This window comes from Phodopus roborovskii, unplaced genomic scaffold (genome assembly GCF_943737965.1).
Source record: "Phodopus roborovskii unplaced genomic scaffold, PHOROB, whole genome shotgun sequence".
Classification (NCBI taxonomy): Eukaryota; Metazoa; Chordata; class Mammalia; order Rodentia; family Cricetidae; genus Phodopus; species Phodopus roborovskii.
Window position 1 is genome coordinate 6,001,233 of NW_026126448.1, and position 13,806 is coordinate 6,015,038.

The 13,806-nt window shown below is 41.8% G+C and overlaps 1 protein-coding gene across 1 annotated transcript; it reads right to left on the reverse strand.

Annotated features, from left to right (window-relative positions):
- Positions 1-443: 443 nt before the first annotated feature.
- On the reverse strand, positions 444-12,414 carry LOC127225177 (cytochrome P450 4A14). Its single transcript, XM_051188480.1, has 12 exons — positions 12,178-12,414; positions 9,683-9,815; positions 8,835-8,879; positions 8,274-8,401; positions 7,297-7,421; positions 6,798-6,952; positions 6,301-6,407; positions 6,027-6,217; positions 4,587-4,720; positions 3,701-3,765; positions 3,511-3,587; positions 444-639 (listed from the first exon to the last, which is right to left on the reverse strand). Exons 1-12 carry the CDS (start codon positions 12,370-12,372, stop codon positions 471-473), a joined length of 1,524 nt encoding a protein of 507 aa, XP_051044437.1. The 5' UTR covers positions 12,373-12,414; the 3' UTR covers positions 444-470.
- Between the last annotated feature and the right edge of the window lie 1,392 nt (positions 12,415-13,806).

Here is a 13,806-nt window from a genome sequence, read left to right on the forward strand (position 1 = left end):
CACCATGAGACAAACAGAAAGAGTATGTAGTCTCTTCCCTGAGTCAAGTTCCTTCTCCGGCACAGATTCTGAAGGACATTTTAATTCATTGTGTCCACGGTCTCAAGAGCCTGATAGCCAAAGGGAGAGGCAAGAGTGTCTCTTTTTAAAATATCTCTTCTTCTATCAGGGTGATGGTTATAAAGGGTAAACTGAGGACAGGGAGGTGTTCATTGGTTATGTGGCCTGGCCGTGGCCAGTCAGAGTCACAGCCGGGTGGGAAACAGGCACACACAAAATCTGGGAGTGAGTCTGGAGGAGAGTTAGAGAAAGGTCAGAAAGATGGGATGACAGGAGACATTACAGACAACTGAGGGATGAGGGTTGGAGAGGAAGCAAAAGAAAAACAGATAAGCCTGGGACAAAAGCAGGTGACAAGAGACTGCAGGCAGCAAGCCCCCAGGGCTGCCCTGTCCTTTTCCTCACCAGAATTATCTTAGCCTCTTGAGACGAAGGTAAATCCCATCCTTGGACTTCAGCACAAGTCTTTGTATGGGGATGGGGACCCTGGCGGGATCAGGCAGCAGCTCAAAGCGGAGCAGGGTCAGGGCCACGGCCACCTTCAGCTCATTCATGGCAAACTGTTTCCCAATGCAGTTCCTGAACCAAGCAAAGACATACAGTGAGATGTGCCCTCAGACATGTTCTGAGTACAGTGAGCATTGTTCCTTGAACTTCAGTCCTGAAAGGCATTAGGGGCCCCATTCCTGGTACCAGCCTAATCATCCTCTTTATAAGTCACATACCTAAATAGTTCCCTTGTTTTGAAATCACACAAACACCTGAATCCCTTGTCTTTGTTCATAGGCTCCTGACCTATGACAAAGTCTCTCACTCCTCTAGGGTGACCTCTGACCCTAGTCCTGCTCTTGGATGTGTGAAATGTCATTTGAACAGTGCCAGTCTTGTGGGGCATAGAGTCCAAGCATAGGAGTTATTTAATGAGGTAATCACTAGCTAGCCAATTCTCTCCACTAACAGTTTCTGGATCTCCACTATGAATTAGGGGCAATATGAGGAGGAGTCCCTCATCTGAGGATTATTATCTATGCATAAAAAATGAATTCATTCTAAAATGGGAGTCAGATATTGGTGGTGGAGGCTTCTGATGATTGCATCTGTTTAAAAATCTTTTTTTTTTTTTTTTTTTTTTTTTTTGGTCAGTAAAATGATACTTCCTTTTTATTACTTTTTTAAGTTTCAGGATTTTTATACATAATGAACATGTATTTTCATCTGGCCCTTTCTCCTTGTGGCTTCTCCAATATCCCCCAGTTATCCCCATTAAAATCTAATTTTTGACACACACACACATGTGTGTGTGTGTGTGTGTGTGCATGTAAGTAAGTATATATAATAATATAATAATGGCTTTCCCAAATACTTATATTGTTTATTCTTCCCTCCTCCCCTTCAACCTGTATCATCCTGCTTTTCTCCTTGTCTGTCAAGCACCCCATCATTCTCCTCTTCACAGAACCTATATTGATATCCTCTCTAAAGATTCTTCTTTGTTTCTTCTCTCCATTGAGCCCTTTCTACTTCCCTGGCTTCTGCAGTTTTCCTGGATAGACACAAACATAAGGATTCAGATCTAGTCTGATTGGAAATCTTCAAGCTGTTCCTCCATCTTCCCTCCTGCTCAGTTGTCAGGCTCATCCCTCATTCCCTCAGACTACCATCATCTGTAACCATCTAATCTGACTCCAGAAAAGCCCTTATTTGCACTTTTGCTATCTTAGTCTTGTTCGCCACGCACTTCCTCCTATGCACTCCATCAGGTAGAAAGGCATCCAGATGCCCCAGCCATACCACACTTAGTGTAGGATTGTTGAGCCACCACCTCTTATCTGTCTGGCCCCAATTCCTGTTTCAACTCATGCTGCCGAAGTTGCCTGTAATGCTTCTGTTTACCCTCACTATCACATCCAAAGGAACAAACTAAGAGCCGCCCAGCTCTATATCCTCTGTGCTTGTTCATCTCCTCCAGGACTAAGGCTTTTTTCAAGGGTCCACCACACTTCAAATCATAGGACAGCAAGGGATGTGTAATAAACTGTCAATGAGTGATGCATAAGTGAAATGAAGAACTGATTCAAATGCAGGTGTCTGACTACATACACTTCTGATCTTGTTGCTGAGCTGGGATAAGAATTCTACCTTTCCACATGCCTGTCTCAGCAAGAGGTGTGACAGAAAAAACACAGTTTTCAAACATTTTTGCATTTGAATTAACTGAGTTGACTTTTAAAAATAGAATAATATGCACAGAGTATAAATATTATGTAAGCTAGACACAGCTACCTACATGTCTTCTAACCTCCAATGGCTGTATTGTTTTTAACTGGTTAAGATGAAGTTTGTAACCATGGGAATAGACTCTGCCATGTGCCTTCTTATTTCTCTTTCTTTCTATTTAAGTGTTTATTTATTTTACATCCTGACCACGCTTTCCTCTCGGAATGCCATGCATTAAGCCTGTTCTGTGGGAGTTGATTTAGTTCGTAGGTTTTACAGAGTTGGTCAATCAGAAAAATTCTTAACTTTAATTTTATACCCCATATGATCCCTATAGACATTTTAACTCATGAATACCATTGTATCAAACCCTTAAGAAGTTTTGGGGAGTTTATGTTCTACTGGCTGAGTCCTGTAGACTTCGTGGATTTTCACAACAGCCCTTTAGTGGCTTGTCTCACTCAGCTATCTGTCTTGCATACACCAGCTATGGCACACATCATCACAAACAGAGGGGTCTCCTCAGAAGCTGTTTAATGTCTTCATTCCTGCCTTTGTCATCACTCGACTAGGTAGACTAAGTCTTTTCACTGAAGTCCCTTCCCACATGCACAGCTTTCGAACTGGGAAAGTATATACAAGTTGTAAGCATTTGTATATGCAGCAAAATTTTTATGAGGGTAGAAGCCAAAAAAATGTGAGACCATAGCCATTGGCATTCAATCTACAATGAACTGTGAACTCACATGTATTGCTTTAACAGAAGGGCCCATAAAGTTTCTAGAATTTTAAATATATTACATTATAAACTTAATATATATTTATTGTGTATGCACTTATAGGTTTATGTATTTCAAAGATTCCAACTGTTGAATTAATAAGAAAACCAACTGGGCTCTAATGAGAATTTTGGGGAACAGAAATTCACCCTTTAAGATTATTGAAAACTAGAAGTTCTTGGTTTAGTTTGTATAAGAAATATAATTCTGAAATATAAAGTTCAGAATTTGTGAAAATACCAGAATACACTAATCTTTTATTCAAATGTTTCAGTGGCCACAGGACAGTGGGTTAAAAACCTCTGTGGTATACTGAATTGCCATCTTTCTTTTTGGCCCATATGTCTGCAGAGATTCACACAAATAGATGACAACAGGGGCATAAATAAGCAATCTGAAATATAAAATGTTAATATGCACCAGAGACTCCCTTTCTCCAACCCTTTCCCATCACCTTGCTCCTCCTGAGAAGGGCAGGAAAGCATGGCTGTGCCGAGAAGAATCTGGTGCAAATCTAGATGGGTCAAACACCTGCAGAGAGAGCACAAGGGCTGGGATGAATGGCAGTCAAGTCAGTTTCTAATGCAAAAGGAGGCACAATGTCTAAAGTTGCAATTGAGTAGCTCTTCTCAGGGCCTTCATACCTTAGGGTTTGGCCACAAACTTGGGTTATGGTGAAGGCCATAAATGGAGATTGCAACTATGATTCCTGTGAAGGGAGAAGACATTGAGTGAAACATAATTAAGCCAAAGAAATAGGGCTCTAAACTCATATTCACTTGGAGATTGGCATGCACAATTGGCTTGCATATAAGGAAGGAGTCATCCCTTCACATTAATGATCCTTTTGGGGATAGTGAGCTTAGTGAAGCATGCATTCAGAAACCATGAAACCAGTGATGGCAGACAGCAGTGAATTGGGAGTGTCCTGCTACTAGAAACAGGTGACAGCACATATTCGGCAAATGTCTTACATCTACCATTGAAGAACATGCATTAGCTCACATGACACTCACAAGACTCTCCCCATCACCCCCAAAGCCTCTGTTTTATGCCCATTTTTCTTATGAAATACTAAATTCTCAATAAGGCAGGTTATCTTTCTTGTGTTTACACTGCTAAGATGTGGCAGAGGTGGGATCATACCCAATGATGAGTTCACTAATATGCGTTTTCCTGGGGAGACAACAAGCTCAGAACTTGACATCAGCTTCTCTCGTTCATCAACTCAAAGTTTCCTGAGAAGCTGGGAAACACCACACCCACACATAGGATCTCATCCTTTTTAGTTGCTTTTACTTGTGAACAAAACCATATCACCCCAAGACTTGTGTCAGTCTTTTCAACCCTGAATATCTTGAGTGATTGCAATTTCAAGGCTGAAAATGACATTTAACTAGAGGGTGTCATTTCTTCCAGAAGACTTCCTCAGTCTCAATTTTATGACCTCATTTCAACTTCAAAATAAGGATCCAATTTACTGAGACAACAGAAACACACATGATGATTTAGGCCACTGACTACGGTTACCTTTGGGTAAGGAACGTCCATCGGGGAAGGTGACAGGTGTGTTGAGCTCTCGACTCACAACTGGTACTGGTGGGTAGAGCCTCAGGGCCTCCTTGATACACATGGTCGTATAGGGCATCTGATCCAGGTGATCCCTGAAATAAAGCCCATCCTGAAAAACTACACAGAGATGGGAAGACACAGAGCAAGACAACCCAGACCCAGAAAGACAAACATGGTATGTACTAACTTATAAGTGGATATTAGTTGTTAAGTAAAGGATAATCACACTATAATCCACAGACCCAGAGAAGTTAGATAAAGAGGAGAGGTGAAGGGTGGATGTATGGATCTCCCTGGGAAGGGGAAATAGACTACATTTTGTGGGTGGACTGGAGGCAGGTGGGGGGTGAGAACAGGAGAGATCAGGTGGGGAGGAAGGGACAGAGGGAGGCTATAGAACCTGAATCAGCCATCTTCTGTAACAAGGCAAGGTTCCTAGTGGTAGGATTGGGACATCAACACAGCCACAAAACCCATGACCCACAATCTGTCCTGCCTGCAAGGTACACTGGGACAATGGTGGTTCAGAGCTTGTGGGGGGTGTCCAACCAATGGCTGGTCTACCTTGAAGCCCACACCACTAGAGAAAGCCCATGCCCAACACTGCCTGGATAGCCAGGATAAGGAAGCTGGAATACTCAGAGACCTAGGGTAGAACCAAACATGATTGACGAAGAAGTCAATGAAATGATTCCTAATGATATTCTGCTATTCTTGTAAATCAGTGTCTAACTCTATCATCACCAGAGAGGCTTCCTCAGGAAGCTGATGGGAACAGATACAAAGGCCCACAGCCAAACATTAGATGGAGCTCAGACAACCCAAAGAAGATGGGGAGGAAGGATTGTAGAAGCCAGAGGGATCAAGGACACCACAAGAACATGACCCATAGAATCAACTAAGCAGGATTCATAGGGGCTCACAGATACTGAAGAAGAAACCATAGAGCCTGCATAGGTCTGTACTAGACCCTCGATATACATGCTGTGGTTGTTTAGCTTAGGGCTTTTGTGTTTTGTTGTTGTTGTTGTTGTTTGAATCCTAACAGTAGGAATAGGGGTATGTCAGACTCTTTTGCCTACTCTTGAGACCCATTTCCTTCTACTGGGTTGTCTGGTCCAGACTTGACATGAGGGTCTGTTTCTAGTCTTGTTGCATCTTGTTATGTAGTGATTGATTGATATCACTGAGAGTCCTGCTCTTTTCTGAAGGGACATGGAGGATCAATGGGTCTGGGAGAGAGGGAGGTGGGCAGGGGACAGGAAGTAGGGAAGGAGGGGAGGTTGCAGTCATGGTATATTATGTGAGAAAAGAATAAAAAAAAAACAAAAACAATTTAAATAATAAGGTCTCTTGTTGAGGAGCACAGGGGTCTCCTTCATCTTCAGTTTTTCTCACCAGGTGACAGAGGTTCCATCACCAAGGATGCTTTGAACCTCTTCCCTGCATCTCTGCTGGTGCTCAGGGTTGGTGGCCAGAGCATAGAAAATCCAGGATATTCCACTGGCTGTGGTATCATGACCTTCAAACATGAATGTATCCACCTCTGCACGCAGGTCCTCATCAGACAAGCTGTTCCCATCCTCCGTCTTAGTGAAAGCACAGGTAAGAGAGCAAAGTTTGTATCTAATCTGTGTTTCTGAGCCAAACCTCAGCCATGAACCCAACTCACTTTGGCAAACAAGAGGATGTCCAAGAAATCCAAGCGCCTCTTCTTCTTGACCTTCTCCAGCTCTTCTTCATTCTGCAGCTGAGCCTTCCTCATCTTGACTACTCCATCTATGCCATGATAGCATGTGCCAGATAGATGCTAGAGCTACTGTAATTCACAGGATCCCTCAGCCCAATATGTGTGTCCTACGGAGCCCAGGATAAATGTGCACAATATCATATACCTCAAGCCTCTAGCCAGGATCATGGGCCACAGAGCCATGTTAAAGGCCGTTGGATGGGTCTCATGCAATGTCACCAATGCAATGTAATGAAACTGGTAATTCTTGTAATGTACCTCATGTGCTAACATCCTAGCTTCCAAAATTTGCATCTTAGTAACTAACATGAGTGCCTTAGGTCCTACAAATGCTCCTGGTAACTTTACTATGTCTGATATGTAAGATCACATCTTTGGGATGAGCTTGATAAAGGAAGAAGGAGGTGGGAAGGCAGAACCTGTGTGCTCATGAGCAAGCTGGCAGGCACGGTGGAACAAACGGCCATCAGAAGACATTTTGTAGATCACGTTATTCTCATGAAAGTTATTCCTCATTCGAAAGAAAACCAGGCTGTTCAGGTCCTCAACAGCCTTAGTATAAGACCTGGAATTTCTGGGAATGGGAGATAAAATATACTGGTTATTGGAGTGTCTGACCCAAGAGTAGATAGAGTAGGCTTTATAGTCATTCTTTTAACTGTGGGACACACAACATGAAGATACACATCATTTCTGTCTTACAGGTCTTTGAATCCTTGAGATTTTAGAGAATGAGCTTCCACACTTGCTAGGGTTCCATTGTGTCTTGTTGGGGCTGGTTTGAAAATAAAGCTTGGCCAAGGGCAAGGTGAGAATCTTGCTTTCTGTGGAGGCAACTGTTTTCGCTGTCCCACTTACCTCTTACTAAGCCCTTAGAGACTGGTATGACAAAAGACCATAAATGAAGGTGTCACTCACTCATTCAACTGGGCACTGCCACGGTGACTGAAAGCACACTTCATAACAGTGTCCAGCGTCATCAAGGAGATATAGTGAAAGATCTCCAGAGGGCAATTCTGGCCGTCAAGCTTCTCCCACCTGTCCTGTGGTGACAATGAGACAATTACTTATTTTATTCAGAATACCTACGTTTACATTAAGAATTTTCTGTTGATATATGGAAAATCAGTCTGGAGTCTCTTGCCATTAAGATCATATGTTTATAACAAATTAAAAGCATGGAGCAAATGTTTATGATCTGAAGAAGCCTTCTTCTTCCAAACTGTTTATCAAAACAACATATTTTCTTATGGTGTCCAATTATTGCTTGCTTGTTTTTAGAAACAAGTAGAATCTTTCAATTTATGAAAATGACCCCTTTGGTTTCCTGAGAGTGAATTAGACTTGAAAAAATGAGTGTAAACACCAATATAGGAATAAAACATGTGAAGGTAAAGAAGCTTCAGACCTGAATGAACATGCCTCATATTAGTGGCTTTAATTCCATTTCACTTATCAAAAGTTTGCAGAATGCAGTAAGGCCAGACATCAGGGCCTAATAGGAGGTGATTATGTCAGGGATGAATGTGAGGATGTGGACCTTGTGTCTATTTTACTTGTTGGTCACTCAAGATCATGCAGAATCCCTGGGATTCAAGACATTCTTGTCTTATAACGTTTTGAAGCTACTACTGTCCAGAACAGTCAGGGATAAGGAATCTCTACTGTATGATATCTTATCCACTTTGGTAAATACTTGCTCATATACTTAACACAATGCTCTCTGAAGAGTGTGGCTACATATAGATGACTTGGAGCTGTCCAATGTATGCATTCATGGGACACTTTACAGCAATATCTTGAGTTACCAGTCTATGTGATTGTTTGGAATTGGCTTGAGAGTGGGGTCATTGTGAGTGATTGTAATGAAATGAGAAAGAAACAGAGCAACTCACTAGCATTGTATTGACAGAGTCCGCCATGATTCTGACATAGGGCTTGAGGATGTCATAGTGGAAGGCTGGGGTCAACATTCGCCGGTGCTGGAACCACTTCTTCCCATTCAACAGAAGCAAACCATAACCTGGGCCAGAGACTGGTATGTGAGTGTCTGAGAGAAGTTGAATCAAGGGTATCCCAAGGTTTTAGTTGAAGTCACTGGGACGGAATATGCAAAGAAAATTCCAGTAATGGTGAGATGTCTTAGACAAAAAATGAAAGGCGAGACTCCAAGTTTGTCTGACAAATTTTCTGTGACTAAGGAAGATGTGAAATAAAGGATGAAAATGTGTTGGAATCAGGTCAAGGGGGACATATATAAATGTCTGGCCATGAGTGCCTGAAGAAATGATGTGGCAGCAACTGGACTAGCAGCATTAGGAAGGACTAAGGACTGACTAGAAGCAGAGAAATAAGAACTCATTTAGCAATGGATCCTGATACTTGTGATCAGGCACCTGTTGTTCTTCATTAGCAAAAGAAGCAGTCAGGAGAACACATTATTTTAATATACTTACCAATCCATGGAGCAACAAATCGATAAACATTGTAAGCCTTTGGATCTGAAAAGTAATACAGATTTTGAGGACCGGATAAAAGCTCAAACTGCAAGCTTTTATGAATTCTTTAGTTTTTCATATTTTAAAACTTATTGTGGTGTGTGTGTGTGTGTGTGTGTGTGTGTGTGTGTGTGTGTACTTGCAACAGTATTTGTATGGAATTCAGAATCCAGCTGAAGAGTTGGTTCAACCCACTTTCAGATCACCAGGCTTTTACAGCAAACTCCTTGACTTGCTGAGCCATTTTAGCAACCATGGCATTAGTTTTTGGTGGAATCCTGCTGACAGTTTGTTCTCTAACACCTCTCACTGTGTTCTGTTTCTTTTTATCTTTGTATTGCCAGACCTCATTGTACTAGCAACTGAATGTTCCTGTCACTATGATGTTTAAAAAACAAAAACCTCTCAAAGTCAAATAATAACAAAAAAGGCGTGTTTCCCCCTATAATGGGCTGTGGCTTAACAATCCTATGACTAATGTAAGTGAACAATTAGAGGTTTCAAAGGCAAGTCTCTGGATATAAAACTTGTTCTTCACCTGTAGGAAAATGTGTTAAATACATTAACTCTATTTTTTAAAAAGAGAAAAATAGAAAAAAAAAAGAACTGAAGCCCTGTACAGATGTTTTATGTATTGAGAACTATGTAACTATTACATGTTGGTCTCTGGACAGGGAGAATGATAGTAGGCACTATTTAGGTATCCATGGCTGAAAGGTCACACTTTTCTGAAATTTCATAGACTTGGGGAATGAAGGTTGGATAGCAGCAGAAATGCTACAGCTGCAGTGAAGCTGGATTCTCACCTGATCTCCCCAGAATCATCTTCACATAGTCAGGGTCATAGAGCAGGACTCGTGCATTGCTCCCTGAGAGCCACTGTAAGCAGGCACCTGGGAATTTCTCTACCCAGGTAAGAATCTGCTCGAGGTCCTTGTCCTTTGGGAGCAGGCATCAAGGTAAAGACAAATTAATGAAAACATCCTTTGACATCTAGTACTTTGTGTGGTATGGGGGCAGTAGAACCATCACGGGGACATAGCTCTGGGATGCTCAGAAAAAGAAATTTGGGTCTGTTTGGAACTGTCTTTTCTTTCATCCATGACTTTGAAGTGTCAAAGAACTTGACCCAGCCGGATCCTGAAGCCTTTTTATATGGAGTTAATGCTCTTTAGAGAAGCTATAGGGGTAAGAGCCTCAGAATTCTGTAGGAACTCTAAATTTATTCTTATATATGGCTGATGTGTGTTCCTCACTGAGAGCCTCTTCATGCAGCCCCTTAAGAAACTGCACTCTAGTGAGGGTTAATAGCATAGTTAGCCATGCATACTGCTTATACACACTTGGGGACTGTGGAGGCTAGTGAATCCAGCCAGTTTCAGAGATTTCCTGTCTGAGTTGTTTGCTCCCGGGACTTAAGGAACTATTCTGTAGTATGGAATATTTTACCTCCCCATAGAACTTCCAGTAGTGTAAGGGGCTTCATATTTTGAATGGGATGTTTTACCTCTCTTTAGAACATCTTGTGTTGTAATCACAAGTTTCCCTCCAAAATGTGCAGTTTGATCTCAGGGGAAACTGATACATAACCTGACCCCCAAGTCATCACTTCTAACAAGTTCTGTCAATCTTGACAAACCTAGATAGTTGGTCTCTATATCTGATCACTTGCCTACTCCACTAGGATAGGCTGTTTTCCCATGCTCTTGTATATACTGAGATTTTGAGTCTATTGTCAACATGCATTTTCTTAAAAGGGTGTGTGCTCACATGTCTTTGTTGCATAGATGTGGATCATTTGGGTAATGCCTAAGAGTGGTCCTGTGGTAGACTGATTCCCATTTTTCTGAGGAACTGCCATACTGATCTCCAAAATTACTGTACAAGTTTGCACTTCCACCAGCATTGGAGTGTTCCCCTTTCTCCACATCCTCTCCAGCATAAGTTGTCATTGGTATTTCTAATAACTATGTTCGTAGCAGCATTATTTGTACTAGCAAGAGTCTAAAAGCCCCACAACTGAAGAATGGATAAAGAAGATGTGGCACATTTACACAATAGAATACTACTCAGTGGGAAAAAAAAACAATGGAATCTTGAAATCCGCAGGTAAATGGATGGAACTTGAAGAAAACATCCTGAATGAGGTAACCCAGTCACAAGAAGAGGAACATGGTATGTACTCATATATGGATTTTAGACCTAGAGCAAAGGATCACCAGCCTATAATTCACACCACCAGAGAAACTAGGATACAAGGAGGATTCTAAGAGATTCATATAAGGTCCCTCACAGAAGGGGAAAGGAACAAGACCTGAGCATATTGGGGGGGGGGAGGGGAGGGAGCAGTGAGTGGAGAGGGAACTAGGAGAAAGAAGGGGAGGAGAGGAAAGCATATGGGACTAGGAAGATTGAGTCAGGGGAGGAATAGATGAGCAAAAAGAGAAAGAAAGAGAGAGAGACCATAAAAGAGGGAACCATTATATGTTTCAAGAGAAAACTGAACCTAAAGAAATGTCCAGAGTCCTACAAGACTGACCCCCAACTAACAATTTAAGCAACAGTGGAAAGACTACCTTAAATGCCCTTCCCTGATAATGAGATTGATGACTAAATTATCCACCATCATAGAGCCCTCATCTAGTAACTGATGGAAACAGAAGCAAACACCCACAACTAAACACTGAGCCTAACTGGAATCCAGATGCAGAGAAGGAGGACAAGACCAGGCTACAGAAACACATAGAGACAGCTGACCTGAACAAGAAGGAGATAATGGGCCCCCAGACTGATATTTTGGAATCTAATATTGGACTGACTCAGACCCCCTGAACATGGGTCTCAGAAGGCCTGAGCAGTCTAAGGGACCTCTGACAGTGGAACCAGGATGTATCCCTGGTGCACAAAAGGACTTTGGGAGCACATTCCCCATGGAGGGAAACTCCCTTAGCCTAGAGGCAAGAGAGAAGGCCTAGTCCCTACTCCAAATGACTTGACAGATTTTGTTGACCCCTCCTGGAACGCATCACCCTACATGTGGTTTGGGGGTGGGTGGGAAGGAAGGGTGGTGGTGGGGACATGGGAGGGAGGAAGAGGGAACTGGGATCGATATGTAAAATAAAAATAATTTTTAAAAAGGGGGTGTGTATTCCCTATGGTTAAGGCAAGCTCACTTTTAGAAGTAAACTCAGTTTTCTTCAGAAACCACATGCTCATCACACAGCAAACTATCTCATGGACTGAAACTAAATTATCAGCACTCTAGTCTCTCATGTTCCCCCACCCCCTCCCTTGTTTGTACCTTCAGGTGGTGCCCCCAAAGCCAATGGGAAGGCATGGATGGGAACTTCTGGAGGGTCTTGAGCAGCCACTGCCTTCTTAAGTAGAATTGGACTGCCTTGAAAAGCACCAGAAATAGGCTGATCACGAAGACCACTTGGAAGAACCCAGAGATACCACCAAAGTTTCTGGTGGGGCTAAACACAGAGAAACCCATGGTAAGTGGCTTCTGGATCACTGGTGTCACTAAATCTTTGGAACACCCACATTTAAGTCATGAGAAAATTGGTCCACCTATTTGTGGGAGGGAGAACGGAGATGACAGACAGGGATTGACCTCAGGGTCTAAAGTTTATTAACCTGAAACATTTACCTTGGAAAACAGTGAAAACAAAGCCTTGGCAACTGATCTTGGTTCTAGCTGTGCAGACAACCTCTCTTGCTCACAAATATTTATCGAACACCTATTATGTGTTATATAATATACTAGTCGATGAGGTAGAGTTATAAAATAGACATAATTAACCCTGATATTCAGAAATTCAAATTCTAATTTACCAAACATTTAGTAGGTGTAGCTGCTTGTACTATTTTTGTAACATCAAGATGGAAGTGATGACAAGGAGCAAATTTGTGTGTTCAGACAAATGTAGCTGCTGAGAGTTTCTACATATAGAGATCTTTGCACCTGGCCTCCAAATCCATGTGTTTCTTACATTTCACCTAGGGCTTTTCCAAACCCCTTTCCGTTTATGATGTGGGATGAATGTGGCAGTGTGTGGAATATTGCAGCTGCATTCAGGTATCTTAAGACCCAGGTTTGCCTTACCACATGTGTAGCCTGCTACACAGTCTTTCTGTGCCTCAGTATCTTGATTGGGTAGGATAATAATACCTTTCCCAAAACTCAAAATGCCCATCACCTATTCAGTTATTTATTAATTCAAGACATATTTCTCAAGCTCAGATTGGGTAAACTCTAAAAAAGAAATTAGTGTAATAATACATGTTATGACTTGCCTGAAAAAAAATAAATGTCTACTCAGGAATGATAAAGCAAAAATAGAAAAATTAGGTCTTGAAGAATGATTAGGCCATCAAATGAACAGTGTGACGGGCTTTTCATTCTTCAACCACAATGAGGAGAGGCACAGTTTGAGACTTGGTGAAGAGCTCTTACATAGATCAGCCCTTTCAGCCTGGGCTAAAGGTAAGAGTTAGTGGCCTTCTACTTTGCTTTTCTGATATTCAGCTTGGACTTTGAACACAAATATCAGTCTCTGGGTCATTTCTTTTTCATGTTAAACAATTTATGGGGATAATACTTAAGCAGAGAAGGGGTGTTTGGGTTGTGAGCTTAGCTGTCACCATGAAGTTGGGTGGGTAAAAAGGTGGGGAGGATCTGGGAGGAGTTGGGGAATGGACATAATACAATCAAAATATACTATATTTAAAAATAAATGAAGAATAACTTTTAAAATTGGCAAAAGTTAAAAAAGAAACAAAGAAGATAAGGGCCCTTCTTTGGGGTCCTTATCCTCACTTTGATTATGATCATCTTCCCTAAATCAACTCAAGCTGGGCCACACACAAAAGTTATTTCAACAAGAGATTATAGGAATCCAGCTAGTCAGTCTTCCAGGAATACGTG

What these genes read in the sequence shown, in the direction of transcription:
- LOC127225177 (XM_051188480.1), bottom strand. Translation starts at nt 12,372, where the DNA reads ATGGGTTTCTCTGTGTTTAGCCCCACCAGAAACTTTGGTGGTATCTCT. An exon ending in TTTGGGGGCACCACCTGAAG is followed by an intron (nt 9,816 to 12,177) that starts GTACAAACAAGG and finishes CTGCTCCCAAAG; the next exon opens with GACAAGGACCTCGAGCAGAT. An exon ending in TGGACGTTCCTTACCCAAAG is followed by an intron (nt 3,766 to 4,586) that starts GTAACCGTAGTC and finishes CTCCCTTCACAG; the next exon opens with GAATCATAGTTGCAATCTCC.